This window comes from Lissotriton helveticus, chromosome 12 (genome assembly GCF_964261635.1).
Source record: "Lissotriton helveticus chromosome 12, aLisHel1.1, whole genome shotgun sequence".
Lineage (NCBI taxonomy): Eukaryota > Metazoa > Chordata > Amphibia > Caudata > Salamandridae > Lissotriton > Lissotriton helveticus.
In genome coordinates, this window is record NC_136073.1 from 842,860,305 (window position 1) to 842,882,059 (window position 21,755).

General features: G+C 50.1%; 1 protein-coding gene across 3 annotated transcripts in view; it reads right to left on the reverse strand.

The window, feature by feature from the left end:
- LOC144798880 (phospholipid-transporting ATPase IK-like) overlaps window positions 1–21,755 on the reverse strand; it is a 694,664-nt gene that overhangs the window by 288,635 nt on the left and 384,274 nt on the right. For all 3 annotated transcript variants that reach the window (XM_078669975.1, XM_078669973.1, XM_078669972.1), the window contains one exon: window positions 11,136–11,234. In XM_078669975.1, the coding sequence (XP_078526101.1) occupies window positions 11,136–11,234 (99 nt within the window). The remainder of the gene's footprint in view (window positions 1–11,135; window positions 11,235–21,755) is intronic.

Consider the following 21,755-nt stretch of genomic DNA (forward strand, 5'->3'; position numbering starts at 1 on the left):
AGCATCCTAGGACCAGTTTCGGGCTTTCAGCCCTCATCAGCTAGGATAGCTTGACTCCAGTGGCATGGAGACGCAGGACCCACGTCTGGGCATACCCATCCCACTCGGGGTGACAAATGCAAAAAGAACAATTGATGGACAGAATGCAGAACAATGTCATACATTCACCCCAGTACAGAGATTGGCAGGGTATGCCCAGACGTGGGTCCCTTGCTCAGTTTGCCACTGTATTCAAGATAGCCTGGCTGATGATGGCTGATTAGCCAGAAACCGGTCCCAGGATGCTTGTTTCCGGTCCAGGGAAGACATGGCTTGGCAGTTCGGGATGGACTTTTCCCATGAGGCACAGGGTCAGACTGATTTGCATGTAGCCATGTCTGAACTGGGGTGGTGGAGTGAGCTAAAGAATGATGATGGATTAAACCCGGGTCAGTTGACTGGGGGCGAGTGCTTGCAATGTTCAACACTCCGTCCATCATCCCCTATGGTTTTGCTTTGTTCGCCCTAAGTTGGCAGGGTATGCCCAGACATGGGTCCCTTTCTCACTTTGCCACTGGACTCAAGCTAGCCTGGCTGATTTCGGCAGATTAGACAGAAACCGGTCCTAGGATGCTTGTTTCCGATCCAGGGAAGACATGGCTTGGCAGTTCGGGCTGGACTGTTCCCATGAGGCACATGGTCAGACTGATTTGCCTATGGCCATGCCTGAACTGGGGTGGCGGAGTGAGGTAAATAATGATGAGGGATTAACCCCAGATCAGTTGACTGGGGTGAGTGATTGCAATGTTCAACACTTCATCCATCATCCCCTTTGGTTTTGCTTTTTTAGAAGATGCTCATTCTGCAGTTTTGAAGGAATGCACTTGCGATACGAGTGACGACTGGTATAAAAATAAGAATAAGAAAAGGTTCCCAGGCAGGTAAAGCACGGCTAAACCAAATGCGTACAGATACTTTAGCTATGGCCATCAAGTCTGTGTCTGCTAAATAAAAGCCTCTTAACATTCCTCCGCATTCACCCACCCCCCCACCCTAGGAAGTTTTATTCTTAGATGTCATGAGCCTGACCCTGTCTTAGCCCAGAGTCTTGATTACATCACATTTGATTAAGGATGTGTGCACAACAGGATATACATAGATATAAGGAGCAGTCTCCCAACATGCTTATTCACCAGGTAAAGCACGTGTGCTCTCTTTGGGAAACCCCGGAGAAAACTCCTCTTTTTCAAGGTTTAATTTGCTGCTGCTTCAAAGCAGGAATGCAGAGGCATCCAATAATTGTTGTAAAACTTTCGGGCCATCTTTTTTACAGTGTTGTTTAATGAGACCGCCCCACTGGATTAAGACAGTAGATTTTTAGACTGACTTATATATATTTTTTAAAACGTGCAGCTCCTGTCTTGAATCTTGGTTCAAAAACATGATAAATCGCATAAGGGTGCAGGACAATGCGTTATTGGGCTGTATTTTTCTACTGCATAGCTGCTGCTTTTTTAAATGACTACTTACAATCTACGCAAACGAGGTCAGCAATGGGAAGCCTAAAAAAAATCAAGTGAAAGCACGCAAGCTGCGGTGTGGGCATCTGGGGGCAAGGGGCACTGCCCGTGAATTAATACTAATGCTGGGAGATAAAATGAGGGAAAAGAGATGAGTGAAAACAGGCGAGAAGAAGAGGTACACAGTAGAGGAAGGCAGAGCTTGAGGGATAAATATATAAAGAAGGGTTTACTAAAAGAAAGAACATGAGCAATGAAAGTGTATCCCGGCCTGTGCACCTCGCTCTGTTATTACTGCGATGCAAGGGGTGGGGTGAGATCCCAAAACAAGAGACATTAATAAGGTGTGCGCTTCATGTCCCGACATGCACCGCACAGGTATCAGTAGAAAACTTCACTGACCTGACATCATCTGCAGAAATTGTTTACAGAAGGGATTTGTGCTTCCAGCTGCTCGCAAAACCCGAGGACTCGTTTGTTTGCCAGCAGTGATCGCTTTTATCAGCTTGCCAAGAACTGTAGGACAAGTTTCTTACCTTCAGTAATGCCTTATCTGGTCGAGACATGATCTAGCTGCAGATTCCTCAACTATGAATTCTCCAGGATTCAGCCTGAACCTGGAAGACTTTTATTCAAGCAATACCCTTGTGCGCCGGTAGGTGGCGTCGGTTGGCTCTGCATGACGTTGTCGTCTCCACCATTGTGACGTCTGCGTAACCTATAAAGGTACCACCTCGGCGTGCTGACGTCAATTTCTTTTCACGACTTTATATGCCAGAAGCGCGGAGCCATGAAGTGAACTGACATTGGTGTTTTTCTGAACAAATAGGGCCTGAAAGGAATCAGCCCTGACCGTAGAAACCTGTCAGCAGTGTGGGGAGGATCGGTTAGGAATCTGTGGCTAGATCATGTCTCCACCAGATAGGCATTACCGAAGGTAAGTAACTTGTCCATCTGATAAAGATATCTAGCCGCAGTTACCTTAGCTGCCAATAAATGCCGAAGGGATACCATCCCCAGAGGAGGGACTGTGGACAAGGTTAGACCAGGAAGTCCTGCAGAACAGAACGGCCAAAATGGCCATCCCTGCAGACCTGCCTGTCCAGGCAGTAGAGCTTGGTAAACATGAGCAGGGATGCCAATGTTGCTGCCTGACAAATGTCAAGGACTGGAACTCCACATTGCAATGCCGTGGTAGCAGCCTTAGCTCTGTTAGAGTAAGCCCTTAAGCCTCCAGGAGACTGCTTCTTGGCCAGAGTGTAGTAAATTTCGATGCAGAGGATGACACATCGACATATAGTCCTCTTCTGCACCGCACACCCTTTCTTCACCCCCACATACCCCACAAAGAGTTGGTTATCCACCCGGACCACTTTGGTGTGGTCAAGGTAGAGCAAAAACAGTCTTTTTGGGTACATACGGTGGAGTTGCTCCTCTTCCTTAGAGAAATGCGGAGGAGCGGAGAAAGTGGGCAGGGTGATAGATTTCCTAATGTGGAAGGATGTCACTACTTTAGGTAAGAAAGAGGCCCTAGCGCGAAGCACCCACCTATCAGGGAAGATGGTCAGGTAAGGTGGCTTGGATGACAGAGCCTGCCATTCGCTCACCCTCCTGGCAGAAGTTATTGCCACTACAAAGGCTGTTTTGATGGTTAGCAGCTGGAAAGGGCAGTTGTGCAGAGGTTCGAACGGAGCACACAAACCAGGAAGGTGAGAACCAAATTTAGTTCCCACTGAGGCATGATGAAAGGGGCAGGTGAAAACATATGTACAAGCCCCTTGAGAAATCAATTTACAATAGGAGATTTAAAGAAAAAAGGTGGTATAGCAGCTTCAAGCAATCAGACTGGGCCGAAAAGTACCATTTGAGAGTGGCCAGAGCTGAGTCCTGCTGGGCAAGGGTCAAAATAAAAAGCAAAACTTGAGAGAGGGCAGCAGAAAGAAAATCAAGTAGATCTTTCTGTACACTATTTTAAAAATGTGTTCCACAGGTAGGCATACACAGTTTTGGTAGAGTCGCCCAGCCACCAAAACAACATTGCAAATTTCGGGGGGAAAGTTTAATGCTATCAACTGCCACCGCTCAATCTCTATGCAAGAAGGCATAGAGTTGACAGGTTCGAGTGGAGGACCCTTCCCTGCTGCTGCAACAGAAGGAGCAGACTGATTGGAGAATCGATGTTCAATTGGAGAAGTTCAGGATACCAGACTCTCCTTGCCCAGTCCGGAGCCACAAGAATGACTTGGGCCTGGCCGCTCCTGATAGTCGTGAGCACTCTGGACAGGATTAGTATGGGCGGAAAGGCATATAGGAGGCCTGAGCTCCACTCGAGTTGAAAAGTGTCTCCAAGCAAGATCTGCTTTGGAAACTCCAGGATGCAAACCTGCTGACACTGCTCGTTCTCGGCGGAGGCAATCAGATCTAACCAAGGCTCTCCCCACTGCTGAAGTAGACCTTGTGCCACCTCCGGATGGAGATGCCATCCGGGATCCGCTAGGCATCACCGGCTGATTTAGTCCACCCTGACGATCAGAGAACCTTCTACCAAAAAGGAGGGACAAGAAGGGCTTTTTAACGGGGTCCAGTGTACGTGCCCTGACAATAGTGAATCAAAAAGGAGGACACAGTTCCCCTAGGTAAAAACCTATTGGACAGTTGAAGCACAAGTGAGTGAAGGCACACAGTTCTTTTTGGAACTAGAGTCCTCACACACCCAGCAAGCTAGGTGTCATGCTTCATCATATGGGCTCGCTCCTTGTCGAGTCGGCGGTGCAATACTCGACGGGCACCCATAAAGGGGCTCTTTAGCGGAGATCTTTTGTTCCTGCCGTATGGTGCTGTGGGTGTGAGGGCCCTAGGTAAGACAGTGAATGGTGTAGATGTGTGTAAGTGGTTAAAATAGTTGGGTTGTCCACAACAAATCTTTTTATAAAGTGGTGACCCACCTCACTAAAAACAGTAAGAGTGGTTGCTTTTCTGGCTTTTGGGTCCAGGGAAGCAGAAGCCTACTCTAATTGATGATGGTCGACATGTTTCATGCTATTATGTTCAGAGTGATACTATGCATTTCTTCAGGACCAAACAAAGCTATCTACACTACGGGGGGTTTATACCCTAATATTTGTTTAGTGTGTGCACGGTCCCACCATTGCTGAAACCAGAGTCACAAGAAGCGTCCGCTTCAAATGGTTTCCCGGGGCGTTATGCCAACTCCATGTAGATGTCCTGTCCACAGTGGGACCAATGTCCGGTTCCTACCCCAACGCATTCGCCGGGGAACAAGTTCAGAGAACCTGCCAGGTGTTCAACCACACAGATATACCCTGCTGTTCCAGTCATGTCCAGAGACACAGACCCTCTTGACAAAAAGTCCAAGACCCCACCCACCCTGTTTATTGCAGTATTACATGGTGGTGGTGTTGTCTGTGAACACTTGACTCAGATTTCCCTTGTTTGAAGGAAGAAAGGCTTTCAATGCCAAGCGAATCGCTTGGAGCTCCAGTAAGTAGATGTGGAGTCCGGATTCCGCCAGAGACCAGAGGCCTCTGATCACCACCTTTCCAAGATGGCCGCCCCATCCCAGGAGTGATGCATCTGTCACAAGTGTGTGATGTGGTTGGGGAAGCGAGAAGGGTCTGTCTCTGACCGAATCGGGGTTGGCCAGCAACCACTACAGGGCTTTTGCAGTTTCCTTCGAGATATGGACCATGTCAGAGAGATTTCCCAGATTCTGCTCCCATCTAAACTTCAGGTCCCACCGCAGAGCCCGCATATGCTCTCTGTCACAAGCAGGATGCAGGAGGCCATGAGGCACAGCAGCCTCAGAGTAATTTTAACCTAAATGCAGGATAGAGGCTGAAACATCGGTATCACAGCCTAAATATCCTGGATCCGCCATTTGAAAGGATAGGCCTGAAACTGCACTGTGTCCAGAGCAACCCCGATGAAAAGGAGCATCAGAGAGGGATTCAAGATAGGGGAAAATTGGCACCCCTGATCTGTGGAGATGGGCTGCGACCACCGCTATCACCTTAGTGAACACCCAAGAGGCGCTGGTATGGTCAAAAGAGAGCACGGTGAACTGAAAGTGCTCGTGGCCTAATATAAACTGCAGATGGTGCCGATGAGCTGGTGGGATGGGAATGTGAAAATAGGCTTTCTGCAAGTCCAACGCTATCATCCAGTCTCGTGGCTCCAGGGCAGATAAGACCTGAGCCAGAGTGAGCATCTTGAACTTTTCCTTTTTGAGGAAATAGTTGAGGGCTCATGAATCCAGGATAGAATGTAGACACTTATCCTTTTTGGGACCAGAAAGTAGCTGGAATAACAACCGCAGCCTACTTCTGGCATCGGAACCCTCTCTATGGCTTCCTTGGCCAATAGAGTCCTGCCTTCCTCCTGAAGCAAGTTCAGGTGATCCTTCGTCAGCCATTCATAAGTTGGAGGCATGGAGGGAGGGGTAGTCTCAAAAAGGAGGGTGTAGCCCCTTTAGATAATCAGAAGAACCCACTTGTCTGACGTGATGTTTTGCCAGTGGTGGAGGTGATGGTTGATCCTGCCACCAACTGGCTGCCCATGATCTTGAAGGGGAGTGGACTGATTCGACCTCTGGCTACCCAACCCACAGGGTCAGAAGGAGCCACGCCCACATGTGCGCAGAGGTTGCTGAACATGCGCAGACTTGTGGCTGGGATTTGGCTCGCAAGGCTGGAAGCCTCTTCTGTGGCCACAAAAGGGGCAAAAAGCAGACGGGGGACAGATGGCCACTGAGAAGTACAAGCACTTGGCTGTAGCCCATGATGCCTTAAAGCACTCCAGGGCCATGTCTGCCTTGTCTCCGAAGAGAAGTGTGCCATCAAAGGACATGTGAATGAGGAAAGCCTGGACATCACAAGAAAAGCCAGAAGTTCTCAGCTAAGCATGACGTCCAGCAGCCACCATCATTGAAATTGCTCTGCCCAGTGACTTGGTCGTGTTAAGACCACAAATATTGGCCAACTTTGCTGCATCTGATACCACATGAGAAAGGTTAGCCTGGGTTTCATCCGGGACCTGTGGCAGCACCTGCGCAACCGTTTCCCACAGGGAGTGTGATTAACAGCCCAAAGCCAGGCTGAAAGAAGAAAACATTTTCTTACCCCGACTATCCAGCTTCTTGGATTTCCTGTCTGGGGGTACGGAAGGGAATGCACCATAGGAATCAAAAGCTTAGACCACCAAGCTCTCGGGGTAGGGTGTTGGTGAGGAAATTTGGGTCACCCAGTGCAGGGCGATGGCGGCGGGTAATTGTTCTATTCACAGGAGCCCCTGTGCTGGGCTTGGAACAAATTCCAAGTAGGACATCAGTCAATGCCTCGTTGAAGAGCAGGACGGGTTCCGAAGAGGAGACACCCGGCTGCAGGACCTCTGGAAAGATGTTCGTCTTGACTGCCACAGAAGGGAGCTAAAGGTTCAGGATCTCAGCTGCCCTCCGCACCACCATAGCATATGAAGCTTCCTCCTCCATAGCGTGGTAGGGTGAGAAAGCAGGCCAGAATCTGGAGAGGTATCCAGTCCACTGGCCTTAGCCAATTTCTCAAACCCCTCCTAATCATCCTCCATTTTTAGCCCTTCAGAAAAGTGCAAAGAACACTACCTAGGACCCAAGTGTTCTGTCATCCCTGGGATCGGCATCGCTAGGTACCGATCTGGCTCCGGGTCGTTGGGGATTAGAATGGGGTGCCGGCGGCATCAGAAGTCCCAATGTAGAAGGTTGTAGTAGTACGATCGGCACTGGGCCAGATCCATCACCAGATCTATGGGGAAGCTTCCGCGCCAGGGTCATCGGCGTGGAACACAATGGAGCCCCCTCTGAGCCTGTGGTCCCAAAGGTGCGCCGGTAGGGTCAGGCCACCTAAATATGAGGCACATGGTGTCATGAAACTCCTTGAGCTGGGCGGAAGTTGCTCCGTCTCCTGGGAAGGCGGGAAAGCACGGAGCTGACCTAGGTGCAGATTCAGCAGAATGGAGCCTAGAAGGACAAGGCACCTCCGTCGCGTCGGCAGATGGAAGGGGAGAAGTAAAAACACGCTTTGACTTCATGTGTTTTTTGTGCTTCTTACCTGACCGACTCGAGGACTTCAAGTAGAACGACAAAGACTTTGGTCTCCAAGAGCGGTGCCCGGGCCTTCCTCTTGACTGGGGCCGAGAATTAGACCTTTGCAGCGAACGACGCAATGCCAAGTGCCGGGCCGCAAGCAGCTTTAAGGACCGCTCCCTCAAAGCTTTTAGAGCCATGGCCTGGCAGTCACAGCATGACTTTGAGTCGTGGTTGCGCTCCAGGCACCAGAGACAAACCAAGTGTGGATTTGTAACCGACATAGCACAGTGACAGGCGCCTCACAGCTTGAAAACCAGAAGTCTTTTTGGACATGTTGGAAACCTACAGACCAAAAAATATTCAACAAATTCTCAGAAAAAAAGCCTGTCAAAAGGGTAGCACTCTTCACGGATCTGTGCTAGCTGGTGCCGAACGAAAAGAATAAGGGTGAACCGTTAACTCTGCAACACGGACGGAGTTTGCTGAGCGGAGTTCAGCATAAACTCAGATTCCGCCACGAAGCAGAGTTTGCCCCCAGGCCACTGTTCACCATTTGTCATGTGTTGCTGACCTTCAGTGTCCCCGCACGCTACTGCCCTGCTGTATGTTTTCACCAGCTGCAGCCTGTTAGTTTCCTTCTCAAAATACCCAACCTCCTCCCCTTCTTCTGTTTCTAGTGCCATCTGACCTCTTCCAGGGCAGCCCTCCTTCCTCCACCTCCGCTCTCAACACCCCCTGTCTGCTGCTTCTCCAAAGGCACCAGCGAGCTGATATTCTGGCCACAGAGGGGACAGAGGGGACTGAAGCGCAGCTAGGAGCAGGCAGGGCACTATAACGGGGCTGGCCTGGCAGCAGGGGAGAGCTGGGACACCGGGCCTCTTGGCAGAGAGAGGGAGGGGAGTACAGCTGTACAGCATGGGTGTGTTGAAAATCACCCCAGCAGTGCTAGTTTCGGAGACAGTGCTTGGAATAAGTGGTTTGAGCCGGGGATAATAGTGACACCCAGGGGCGGCTGGTGACATTTGAAAGTGGTAGGGTGTAAAATGATTGGCATACTGCGCCGTGAGCCCGAACCACCATAAGAGAAAATTTTGAAAAAAGAGAAGAAAAATGGTGGACTTTCAAGCAAATTTGAGAAAGCCAGGAAGGTTAATAAAGCAATTGCCAGCAGTCAGCAGACAGTCACTAACTCACTACACGGACCACACTAGGTCTAGTGTGACTGTGCGCCGGTGACGTGGGCTGTGCTGCGCCTGGGACGTCACCACACACACAGCCATGGCCAATCGCTACTGTATGGCTTCACTGAAGTCACACAGTGATTGGCCATAAATCTGTAAGACAGGTACACAGGTATTACTGCACAGTAATTACCACAGTATGTAGAATGGTAATATTTAAAGACTGTAGAAGTGGGTGCCTTAATTCCTCCATCTTTCCCTTCATTCTCTGCTCAACCTGCCCTTCTTTCTGCACTTGGCCTTTCCATCCTACCTTCTCTCTTCCTTCCTCCTTTCCTCTCCTCTCCTCTCCCATCCCCTACCCCTCTTCTCCTCTCCTCCTCTGCCGGTCACCCTCCCCAGCCCAGCCCGCCCCTCCTCTCCTTAGCTCCACTTCCTTCATGTACTCTCCTCCCCTTCTCTACCCTTCCCACTACCCTCCTCTCCTCCCCTCCCCTCAATTCTCCTCTCTCTACTCTTCTCTCTCTTCTCTCCTTCTCCTCCCTCCCTCCCATCCTGTCCCCTCCCCTCCTCAGCTCTCCTCTCCTTCTCTTCCCTTCCTTTCTTCTCGTTTCCAGAAGGGGCCCTGGCACTCATCTCGCAGGCCTCATAGTCAGTTTTCCAGGCCTCCTCCTAATGTTCAGTTTCGCGCTGACACGAGTTTTATCATAAGAGGTGCGAGCCGGCAATTAGTCTGCGCGAGTGTTGCAATGAAGGACAACATAAATAGAATAACTTCAAGTGTGAAGTTTATTGCAAGATAGAAAAGTTGAGGTGGTCACAGTGACGACGTGACGAAGCCAGCCAGCAGTCAGACTCAGCAGACAGTCACTGAACTCACTACACGCACCAGCACAAGGTCTAGCGTGACTGTGTGCGCCGGTGACGTGGCTGCACTGCGCCTGGAGGGGCACAGTTAGTATTCGCCCTGATCGCCCATTTAGACCCGGGGGCTGCCGCGGCCCTGGCGGCATGAAGCAGCACTCTTGGGTCCCTTGTAAAGGTGGAAGCCTGTGCTCTGCGCATGCTCGGGCTGGTTGATAGCCCTGTGCCACTCAAACAAGCTGCCGCAGCCCAGCCGGTGTCGCCCCACCCCCAGGCTTCAGCAGCGCGACGCGTGAGGTGAGGAAGGAGCCGAGGACGGAAGGTCAAGGTAAGGAGCATTGGCAAATACAATTGCATTTTGCCTGCTTAGCGTGCGTGCGTGCGTCCATGTGGCTTAGTGGGGCTACGCCCCAACGCCCCAATGGACGCACCGCGCCTGATCCATTGTAGAGAGTGGGTGTATAATTGCGTTGAGGACAGAGATGGGGGAGGGAGGGGACGATGGGGGTGGTGGGGCAGTCACAGCACTGAACACCACAAGGTGAGTTGAAGCTGGTCCCCGAACACCCATGTCGATGGCACATGCTGGTACAGCACATTAAGGTGCAGGCAGAGGCTGGTAGGGATGGCTGGGAATGAGGACACAATGGCACCTTGGGCAGCGGGCCATGCATGGGGTGCCTAGAGATGGGAATCAGCAGAGTCAAGTGCTGCCAGAATTTGAACTTAGAAGGGTTCGCGCGGGGGTAATTTTAATGATATATTTTTTAAAATAACTTACATTAGCCACCCGATCCGCTCCAGCGTCGTCTCTGCTACTCGCAGCCGCAGGAAGCGGGCAGGCAGCCTCCCTCCCCTCCCCTAAGCCAATCACAACTCTGCAATGGCAGTGTTGTGATTGACTGAGATGCCGACCGCACAGGCATCTATGGGGAGGCCGTTTTTTCCATGCAGGCTACATACAGCCTACATGGAGAAAATGGCAGAGTGCGCATGACTGGGGCCGACCAAACAGTCAGGACCCCCGATGTTGGGTTAGCCACACCTCCCCTGTCATGTTGCAGGACTTCCCACCCCAACCAAACCCTTCTGCTTTCTTGCCGTGCGAGAAGCAGTAACATAAAATGGCATACCATTTTATGTTACTGCTTCTCGCACTGTGAGAAAGCAAGTGCGGCGATGCTCCTCCGCCCACATGGATGAGCCGCCCCTGCTAAACTCTTCTTCGTACTGCCTTCCAGAACCTGTTAAGCGCCTGCCCAAGGTTGGCAATAAGTTCCTAATCTGCGCAAGTACTAAAACAGGTGCAGGTACACTTTGTGCCCGTTTCTGAGCCTCTGCATGGGTCGAAGTGACCTCACTAGGGCAAATTGCTGGCAGACTCTTCCATGGGATCCCACTGCAAAAAGAAGCTGAGTTTTTATGTCAAACATCTATAAGTATCTTATTTTAAGTCATTTCTGAAGCACATCAGAGTCTTAATGATTGTGACCAAGTTGGTGTCATACTCACAATGTCTTCAAATATGTTCCTGAGAGCTCTTAATGACAAAAGAACGGACAGTGGTATGAAGGAGGCCCACCAGGGCGCTGAAGAGATAATTGGAATACTCTGAAATGGATGAAAGAGTAAGCATGAGTTATCTGGGATAAAATACCCTGCCATACATTTCAAGGCTATTTCAAGTCACAGAGGAATGCCATGATCCTTGTTTTTGCTTTTTGATGGGTAAGACTTTGTGAGGTTGCAGACACGAAGAACAAAAACAGAATCTGTAGTGCGAAATTACATGCACCAAAAAACACTAATTTGTGGTAAAAATATTCTATAATCATTTAATGTAAATCAGATTACACGTTGTTGTAGTTCAGAATATATAGCAAATGCAGAGCTATTTGTTCTTTCATGTAGTGATCTACAGATTGCAGAAATAAACATGCTGCCATAAATATTTCGTTTTTGCGCACTACTATGGATTTAAAGAAAAGAGCAGGAGAATAAGGCAATTAGACCCAGGCCTTTAAAAGGGGATTGCAAACGCCCATGCATTATACGCTAATCACGATTAACAGTGCTAGACAGTCCCTGACTAGGGTTCAGCTAAGCGCGCGCCAACCTTTGGAATCATCAATCTCTTATGGTAATATAGAGACGTGAGTAGTAAGATCAGGCACTTTACCACCGTGATGTAACTTACCTTCGCACATATCATCGGAGCAGGATGCTGGCACAGTCGTTGCACCAATCCACCAATCCAGGCAACAGGGGTGCGCAAAGTTATGAAATTTAGAGACCTGCTCCTTCAATGTTTTTATTTTTCGAACCTATGCTAATGTAGCGAAGTGGTGTTGAAAAATATCGAATATCATCCTTTTGTCGCCCTTTGGGCTAAGGATCTGTGAATTTTCTGCAGCACTATGTTCAGTGTCCCGCTCACCACTGGCCTCCACCCCGCCCTGCCTCCTACCGAGCACTGCCAGATCTTCATACCCACCACCATCACTGATGGAACCATCTCCTCCTGGCACAAGGTTGTCTCCACCAGCACAAAAAGACTCTGCACATAGCCCCACCACCACAGAGGATTCCAGTACGCTCCCCAGCTCACGCCAACCCCCTGCTACGCGCCTTGTTGTGAGCCACCATAGGACATCCTGCCAGACATCTCCTTCCTGCCCCAGGATGTCCCACAAAGAGACATCTGCTTCCTGCCCCAGGATGTCCCACAAAAGAGACATCTGCTTTCTGCCCCAGGATGTACCACAAAAGAAACATCTGCTTCCTGCCCCAGGATGTCCCACAAAAGAGACATCTGCTTCCTGCTCAGGATGTCCCACAAAAGAGACATCTGCTTCCTGCCCCAGGATGTACCACAAAAGAGACATCTGCTTCCTGCCCCAGGATGTCCCACAAAAGAGACATCTGCTTCCTGCCCCAGGATGTCCCACAAAAGAGACATCTGCTTACTGCCCCAGGATGTACCACAAAAGAAACATCTGCTTCCTGCCCCAGGATGTCCCACAAAAGAGACATCTGCTTCCTGCTCAGGATGTCCCACAAAAGAGACATCTGCTTCCTGCCCCAGGATGTACCACAAAAGAGACATCTGCTTCCTGGCCAAGGATGTCCCACAAAAGAGACACCTGCTTTCTGCCCCAGGATGTCCCACAAAAGAGACATCTGCTTCCTGCCCCAGGATGTACCACAAAAGAGACATTTGCTTCAAGCTCAGGATGTCCCACAAAAGAGACATCCGCTTCCTGCTCAGGATGTCTCACAAAAGAGACATCTGCTTCCTGCCCCAGGATGTCCCACAAAAGAGACATCTGCTTCCTGCCCAGGATGTACCACAAAAGAGACATCTGCTTCCTGCTCAGGATGTCCCACAAAAGAGACATTTGCTTCCTGCTCAGGATGTCCCACAAAAGAGACATCTGCTTCCTGCTCAGGATGTCCCACAAAAGAGACATCTGCTTCCTGCCCCAGGATGTCCCACAAAAGAGACATTTGCTTCCAGCTCAGGATGTCCCACAAAAGAGACATCCGCTTCCTGCTCAGGATGTCTCACAAAAGAGACATCCGCTTCCTGACCAAGGATGTCCCACAAAAGAGACACCTGCTTCCTGCCCCAGGATGTACCACAAAAGAGACATTTGCTTCCAGCTCAGGATGTCCCACAAAAGAGACATCCGCTTCCTGCTCAGGATGTCTCACAAAAGAGACATCTGCTTCCTGCCCCAGGATGTCCCACAAAAGAGACATCTGCTTCCTGCCCAGGATGTACCACAAAAGAGACATCTGCTTCCTGCTCAGGATGTCCCACAAAAGAGACATTTGCTTCCTGCTCAGGATGTCCCACAAAAGAGACATCTGCTTCCTGCTCAGGATGTCCCACAAAAGAGACATCTGCTTCCTGCCCCAGGATGTCCCACAAAAGAGACATTTGCTTCCAGCTCAGGATGTCCCACAAAAGAGACATCCGCTTCCTGCTCAGGATGTCTCACAAAAGAGACATCCGCTTCCTGCCCCAGGATGTACCACAAAAGAGACATCTGCTTCCTGCCCCAGGATGTACCACAAAAGAAACATCTGCTTCCTGACCAAGGATGTCCCACAAAAGAGACATCTGCTTCCTGCCCCAGGATGTCCCACAAAAGAAACATCTGCTTCCTGCTCAGGATGTCCCACAAAAGAGACATCTGCTTCCTGCCCCAGGATGTACCACAAAAGAAACATCTGCTTCCTGACCAAGGATGTCCCACAAAAGAGACACCTGCTTTCTGCCCCAGGATGTCCCACAAAAGAGACATCTGCTTCCTGCCCCAGGATGTACCACAAAAGAGACATTTGCTTCCAGCTCAGGATGTCCCACAAAAGAGACATCCGCTTCCTGCTCAGGATGTCTCACAAAGGAGACATCTGCTTCCTGCCCCAGGATGTCCCACAAAAGAGACATCTGCTTCCTGCCCAGGATGTACCACAAAAGAGACATCTGCTTCCTGCTCAGGATGTCCCACAAAAGAGACATTTGCTTCCTGCTCAGGATGTCCCACAAAAGAGACATCTGCTTCCTGCTCAGGATGTCCCACAAAAGAGACATCTGCTTCCTGCCCCAGGATGTCCCACAAAAGAGACATCTGCTTCCTGCCCCAGGATGTACCACAAAAGAGACATTTGCTTTCAGCTCAGGATGTCCCACAAAAGAGACATCCGCTTCCTGCTCAGGATGTCTCACAAAAGAGACATCTGCTTCCTGCCCCAGGATGTCCCACAAAAGAGACATCTGCTTCCTGCCCCAGGATGTACCACAAAAGAGACATCCGCTTCCTGCTCAGGATGTCTCACAAAAGAGACATCTGCTTCCTGCTCAGGATGTCCCACAAAAGAAACATCTGCTTCCTGCCCCAGGATGTCCCACAAAAGAGACATCTGCTTCCTGCTCAGGATGTCCCACAAAAGAGACATCTGCTTCCTGCCCCAGGATGTACCACAAAAGAAACATCTGCTTCCTGACCAAGGATGTCCCACAAAAGAGACACCTGCTTTCTGCCCCAGGATGTCCCACAAAAGAGACATCTGCTTCCTGCCCCAGGATGTACCACAAAAGAGACATGTGCTTCCAGCTCAGGATGTCCCACAAAAGAGACATGTGCTTCCAGCTCAGGATGTCTCACAAAAGTGACATCCGCTTCCTGCTCAGGATGTCCCACAAAAGAGACATCCGCTTCCTGCTCAGGATGTCTCACAAAAGAGACATCCGCTTCCTGCTCAGGATGTCTCACAAAAGAGACATCTGCTTCCTGCTCAGGATGTACCACAAAAGAGACATTTGCTTCCTGCTCAGGATGTCTCACAAAAGAGACACCCGCTTCCTGCTCAGGATGTCTCACAAAAGAGACACCTGCTTCCTGCTCAGGATGTCCCACAAAAGAGACATTTGCTTCCAGCTCAGGATGTCTCACAAAAGAGACATTTGCTTCCAGCTCAGGATGTCCCACAAAAGAGACATCCGCTTCCTGCTCAGGATGTCGCACAAAAGAGACATCTGCTTCCTGCTCAGGATGTACCACAAAAGAGACATTTGCTTCCTGCTCAGGATGTCTCACAAAAGAGACATCTGCTTCCTGCTCAGGATGTCCCACAAAAGAGACATCTGCTTCCTGCCCCAGGATGTACCACAAAAGAAACATCTGCTTCCTGCCCCAGGATGTACCACAAAAGAGACATTTGCTTCCAGCTCAGGATGTCCCACAAAAGAGACATCTGCTTCCTGACCAATGATGTCCCACAAAAGAGACACCTGCTTTCTGCCCCAGGATGTCCCACAAAAGAGACATCTGCTTCCTGCCCCAGGATGTCCCACAAAAGAGACATTTGCTTCCAGCTCAGGATGTCCCACAAAAGAGACATCCGCTTCCAGCTCAGGATGTCTCACAAAAGAGACATCTGCTTCCTGCTCAGGATGTCCCACAAAAGAAACATCTGCTTCCTGCCCCAGGATGTCCCACAAAAGAGACATCTGCTTCCTGCTCAGGATGTCCCACAAAAGAGACATCTGCTTCCTGCCCCAGGATGTACCACAAAAGAAACATCTGCTTCCTGACCAAGGATGTCCCACAAAAGAGACACCTGCTTTCTACCCCAGGATGTCCCACAAAAGAGACATCTGCTTCCTGCCCCAGGATGTACCACAAAAGAGACATTTGCTTCCAGCTCAGGATGTCCCACAAAAGAGACATCCGCTTCCTGCTCAGGATGTCTCACAAAAGAGACATCTGCTTCCTGCCACAGGATGTCCCACAAAAGAGACATCTGCTTCCTGCCCAGGATGTACCACAAAAGAGACATCTGCTTCCTGCTCAGGATGTCCCACAAAAGAGACATTTGCTTCCTGCTCAGGATGTCCCACAAAAGAGACATCTGCTTCCTGCTCAGGATGTCCCACAAAAGAGACATCTGCTTCCTGCCCCAGGATGTCCCACAAAAGAGACATCTGCTTCCTGCCCCAGGATGTACCACAAAAGAGACATTTGCTTCCAGCTCAGGATGTCCCACAAAAGAGACATCCGCTTCCTGCTCAGGATGTCTCACAAAAGAGACATCTGCTTCGTGCCCCAGGATGTCCCACAAAAGAGACATCTGCTTCCTGCCCCAGGATGTACCACAAAAGAGACATGTGCTTCCAGCTCAGGAAGTCCCTCAAAAGAGACATCCGCTTCCTGCTCAGGATGTCTCACAAAAGAGACATCTGCTTCCTGCTCAGGATGTCCCACAAAAGAGACATCTGCTTCCTGCTCAGGATGTCCCACAAAAGAGACATCCGCTTCCTGCTCAGGATGTCTCACAAAAGAGACATTTGCTTCCAGCTCAGGATGTCCCACAAAAGAGACATCCGGTTCCTGCTCAGGATGTCTCACAAAAGAGACATCCGCTTCCAGCTCAGGATGTCCCACAAAAGAGACATCCGCTTCCTGCTCAGGATGTCTCACAAGAGACATCTGCTTCCTGCTCAGGATGTCCCACAAAAGAGACATCTGCTTCCTGCCCCAGGATGTACCACAAAAGAAACATCTGCTACCTGCCCCAGGATGTAACACAATAGAGACATTTGCTTCCAGCTCAGGATGTCCCACAAAAGAGACATCTGCTTCCTGACCAAGGATGTCCCACAAAAGAGACACCTGCTTTCTGCCCCAGGATGTCCCACAAAAGAAACATCTGCTTCCTGCCCCAGGATGTCCCACAAAAGAGACATCTGCTTCCTGCTCAGGATGTCCCACAAAAGAGACATCTGCTTCCTGCCCCAGGATGTACCACAAAAGAAACATCTGCTTCCTGACCAAGGATGTCCCACAAAAGAGACACCTGCTTTCTGCCCCAGGATGTCCCACAAAAGAGACATCTGCTTCCTGCCCCAGGATGTACCACAAAAGAGACATTTACTTCCAGCTCAGGATGTCCCACAAAAGAGACATCCGCTTCCTGCTCAGGATGTCTCACAAAAGAGACATCTGCTGCCTGCCCCAGGATGTCCCACAAAAGAGACATCTGCTTCCTGCCCAGGATGTACCACAAAAGAGACATCTGCTTCCTGCTCAGGATGTCCCACAAAAGAGACATTTGCTTCCTGCTCAGGATGTCCCACAAAAGAGACATCTGCTTCCTGCTCAGGATGTCCCACAAAAGAGACATCTGCTTCCTGCCCCAGGATGTCCCACAAAAGAGACATCTGCTTCCTGCCCCAGGATGTACCACAAAAGAGACATTTGCTTCCAGCTCAGGATGTCCCACAAAAGAGACATCCGCTTCCTGCTCAGGATGTCTCACAAAAGAGACATCTGCTTCCTGCCCCAGGATGTCCCACAAAAGAGACATCTGCTTCCTGCCCCAGGATGTACCACAAAAGAGACATTTGCTTCCAGCTCAGGATGTCCCACAAAAGAGACATCCGCTTCCTGCTCAGGATGTCTCACAAAAGAGACATCTGCTTCCTGCTCAGGATGTCCCACAAAAGAAACATCTGCTTCCTGCCCCAGGATGTCCCACAAAAGAGACATCTGCTTCCTGCTCAGGATGTCCCACAAAAGAGACATCTGCTTCCTGCCCCAGGATGTACCACAAAAGAAACATCTGCTTCCTGACCAAGGATGTCCCACAAAAGAGACACCTTCTTTCTGCCCCAGGATGTCCCACAAAAGAGACATCTGCTTCCTGCCCAAGGATGTACCACAAAAGAGACATTTGCTTCCAGATCAGGATGTCCCACAAAAGAGACATCCGCTTCCTGCTCAGGATGTCTCACAAAAGAGTCATCTGCTTCCTGCCCCAGGATGTCCCACAAAAGAGACATCTGCTTCCTGCCCAGAATGTACCACAAAAGAGACATCTGCTTCCTGCTCAGGATGTCCCACAAAAGAGACATTTGCTTCCTGCTCAGGATGTCCCACAAAAGAGACATCTGCTTCCTGCTCAGGATGTCCCACAAAAGAGACATCTGCTTCCTGCCCCAGGATGTCCCACAAAAGAGACATCTGCTTCCTGCCCCAGGATGTACCACAAAAGAGACATTTGCTTCCAGCTCAGGATGTCCCACAAAAGAGACATCCGCTTCCTGCTCAGGATGTCTCACAAAAGAGACATCTGCTTCCTGCTCAGGATGTCCCACAAAAGAGACATCTGCTTCCTGCCCCAGGATGTACCACAAAAGAAACATCTGCTTCCTGACCAAGGATGTCCCACAAAAGAGATACCTGCTTTCTGCCCCAGGATGTCCCACAAAAGAGACATCTGCTTCCTGCCCCAGGATGTACCACAAAAGAGACATTTGCTTCCAGCTCAGGATGTCTCACAAAAGAGACATCTGCTTCCTGCCCCAGGATGTCCCACAAAAGAGACATCTGCTTCCTGCCCAGGATGTACCACAAAAGAGACATCTGCTTCCTGCTCAGGATGTCCCACAAAAGAGACATTTGCTTCCTGCTCAGGATGTCCCACAAAAGAGACATCTGCTTCCTGCTCAGGATGTCCCACAAAAGAGACATCTGCTTCCTGCCCCAGGATGTCCCACAAAAGAGACATCTGCTTCCTGCCCCAGGATGTCCCACAAAAGAGACATCTGCTTCCTGCCCCAGTATGTACCACAAAAGAGACATTTGCTTCCAGCTCAGGATGTCCCACAAAAGAGACATCCGCTTCCTGCTCAGGATGTCTCACAAAAGAGACATCTGCTTCCTGCCCCAGGATGTCCCACAAAAGAGACATCTGCTTCCTGCCCCAGGATGTACCACAAAAGAGACATTTGCTTCCAGCTCAGGATGTCCCACAAAAGAGACATCCGCTTCCTGCTCAGGATGTCTCACAAAAGAGACATCTGCTTCCTGCTCAGGATGTCCCACAAAAGAAACATCTGCTTCCTGCCCCAGGATGTCCCACAAAAGAGACATCTGCTTCCTGCTCAGGATGTCCCACAAAAGAGACATCTGCTTCCTGCCCCAGGATGTACCACAAAAGAAACATCTGCTACCTGCCCCAGGATGTACCACAAGAGAGACATTTGCTTCCAGCTCAGGATGTCCCACAAAAGAGACATCTGCTTCCTGACCAAGGATGTCCCACAAAAGAGACACCTGCTTTCTGCCCCAGGATGTCCCACAAAAGAGACATCTGCTTCCTGCCCCAGGATGTCCCACAACAGAGACATTTGCTTCCAGCTCAGGATGTCCCACAAAAGAGACATCCGCTTCCTGCTCAGGATGTCTCACAAAAGAGACATCTGCTTCCTGCCCCAGGATGTCCCACAAAAGAGACATCTGCTTCCTGCCCAGGATGTACCACAAAAGAGACATCTGCTTCCTGCTCAGGATGTCCCACAAAAGAGACATTTGCTTCCTGCTCAGGATATCCCACAAAAGAGACATCTGCTTCCTGCTCAGGATGTCCCACAAAAGAGACATCTGCTTCCTGCCCCAGGATGTCCCACAAAAGAGACATCTGCTTCCTGCCCCAGGATGTACCACAAAAGAGACATTTGCTTCCAGCTCAGGATGTCCCACAAAGGAGACATCCGCTTCCTGCTCAGGATGTCTCACAAAAGAGACATCTGCTTCCTGCCCCAGGATGTCCCACAAAAGAGACATCTGCTTCCTGCCCCATGATGTACCACAAAAGAGACATTTGCTTCCAGCTCAGGATGTCCCACAAAAGAGACATCCGCTTCCTGCTCAGGATGTCTCACAAAAGAGACATCTGCTTCCTGCTCAGGATGTCCCACAAAAGAGACATCTGCTTCCTGCCCCAGGATGTACCACAAAAGAAACATCTGCTTCCTGACCAAGGATGTCCCACAAAAGAGACACCTGCTTTCTGCCCCAGGATGTCCCACAAAAGAGACATCTGCTTCCTGCCCCAGGATGTACCACAAAAGAGACATTTGCTTCCAGCTAAGGATGTCCCACAAAAGAGACATCCGCTTCCTGCTCAGGATGTCTCACAAAAGAGACATCTGCTTCCTGCCCCAGGATGTCCCACAAAAGAGACATGTGCTTCCTGCCCAGGATGTACCACAAAAGAGACATCTGCTTCCTGCTCAGGATGTCCCACAAAAGAGACATTTGCTTCCTGCTCAGGATGTCCCACAAAAGAGACATCTGCTTCCTGCTCAGGATGTCCCACAAAAGAGACATCTGCTTCCTGCCCCAGGATGTCCCACAAAAGAGACATCTGCTTCCTGCCCCAGGATGTACCACAAAAGAGACATTTGCTTCCAGCTCAGGATGTCCCACAAAAGAGACATCCGCTTCCTGCTCAGGATGTCTCACAAAAGAGACATCTGCTTCCTGCTCAGGATGTCCCACAAAAGAGACATCTGCTTCCTGCCCCAGGATGTACCACAAAAGAAACATCTGCTTCCTGACCAAGGATGTCCCACAAAAGAGACATCCGCTTCCTGCTCAGGATGTCTCACAAAAGAAACATCTGCTTCCTGACCAAGGATGTCCCACAAAAGAGACATCTGCTTCCTGCCCCAGGATGTACCACAAAAGAAACATCTGCTTCCTGACCAAGGATGTCCCACAAAAGAGACACCTGCTTTCTGCCCCAGGATGCCCCACAAAAGAGACATCTGCTTTCTGCCCCAGGATGTACCACAAAAGAGACATTTGCTTCCAGCTCAGGATGTCCCACAAAACAGACATCCGCTTCCTGCTCAGGATGTCTCACAAAAGAGACATCTGCTTCCTGCCCCAGGATGTCCCACAAAAGAGACATCTGCTTCCTGCCCAGGATGTACCACAAAAGAGACATCTACTTCCTGCTCAGGATGTCCCACAAAAGAGACATTTGCTTCCTGCTCAGGATGTCCCACAAAAGAGACATCTGCATCCTGCTCAGGATGTCCCACAAAAGAGACATCTGCTTCCTGCCCCAGGATGTCCCACAAAAGAGACATCTGCTTCCTGCCCCAGGATGTACCACAAAAGAGACATTTGCTTCCAGCTCAGGATGTCCCACAAAAGAGACATCTGCTTCCTGCTCAGGATGTCTCACAAAAGAGACATCTGCTTCCTGCCCCAGGATGTCCCACAAAAGAGACATCTGCTTCCTGCCCAGGATGTACCACAAAAGAGACATCTGCTTCCTGCTCAGGATGTCCCACAAAAGAGACATTTGCTTCCTGCTCAGGATGTCCCACAAAAGAGACATCTGCTTCCTGCTCAGGATGTCCCACAAAAGAGACATTTGCTTCCTGCTCAGGATGTCCCACAAAAGAGACATCTGCTTCCTGCTCAGGATGTCCCACAAAAGAGACATCTGCTTCCTGCCCCAGGATGTCCCACAAAAGAGACATCTGCTTCCTGCCCCAGGATGTACCACAAAAGAGACATTTGCTTCCAGCTCAGGATGTCCCACAAAAGAGACATCCGCTTCCTGCTCAGGATGTCTCACAAAAGAGACATCTGCTTCGTGCCCCAGGATGTCCCACAAAAGAGACATCTGCTTCCTGCCCCAGGATGTACCACAAAAGAGACATGTGCTTCCAGCTCAGGAAGTCCCTCAAAAGAGACATCCGCTTCCTGCTCAGGATGTCTCACAAAAGAGACATCTGCTTCCTGCTCAGGATGTCCCACAAAA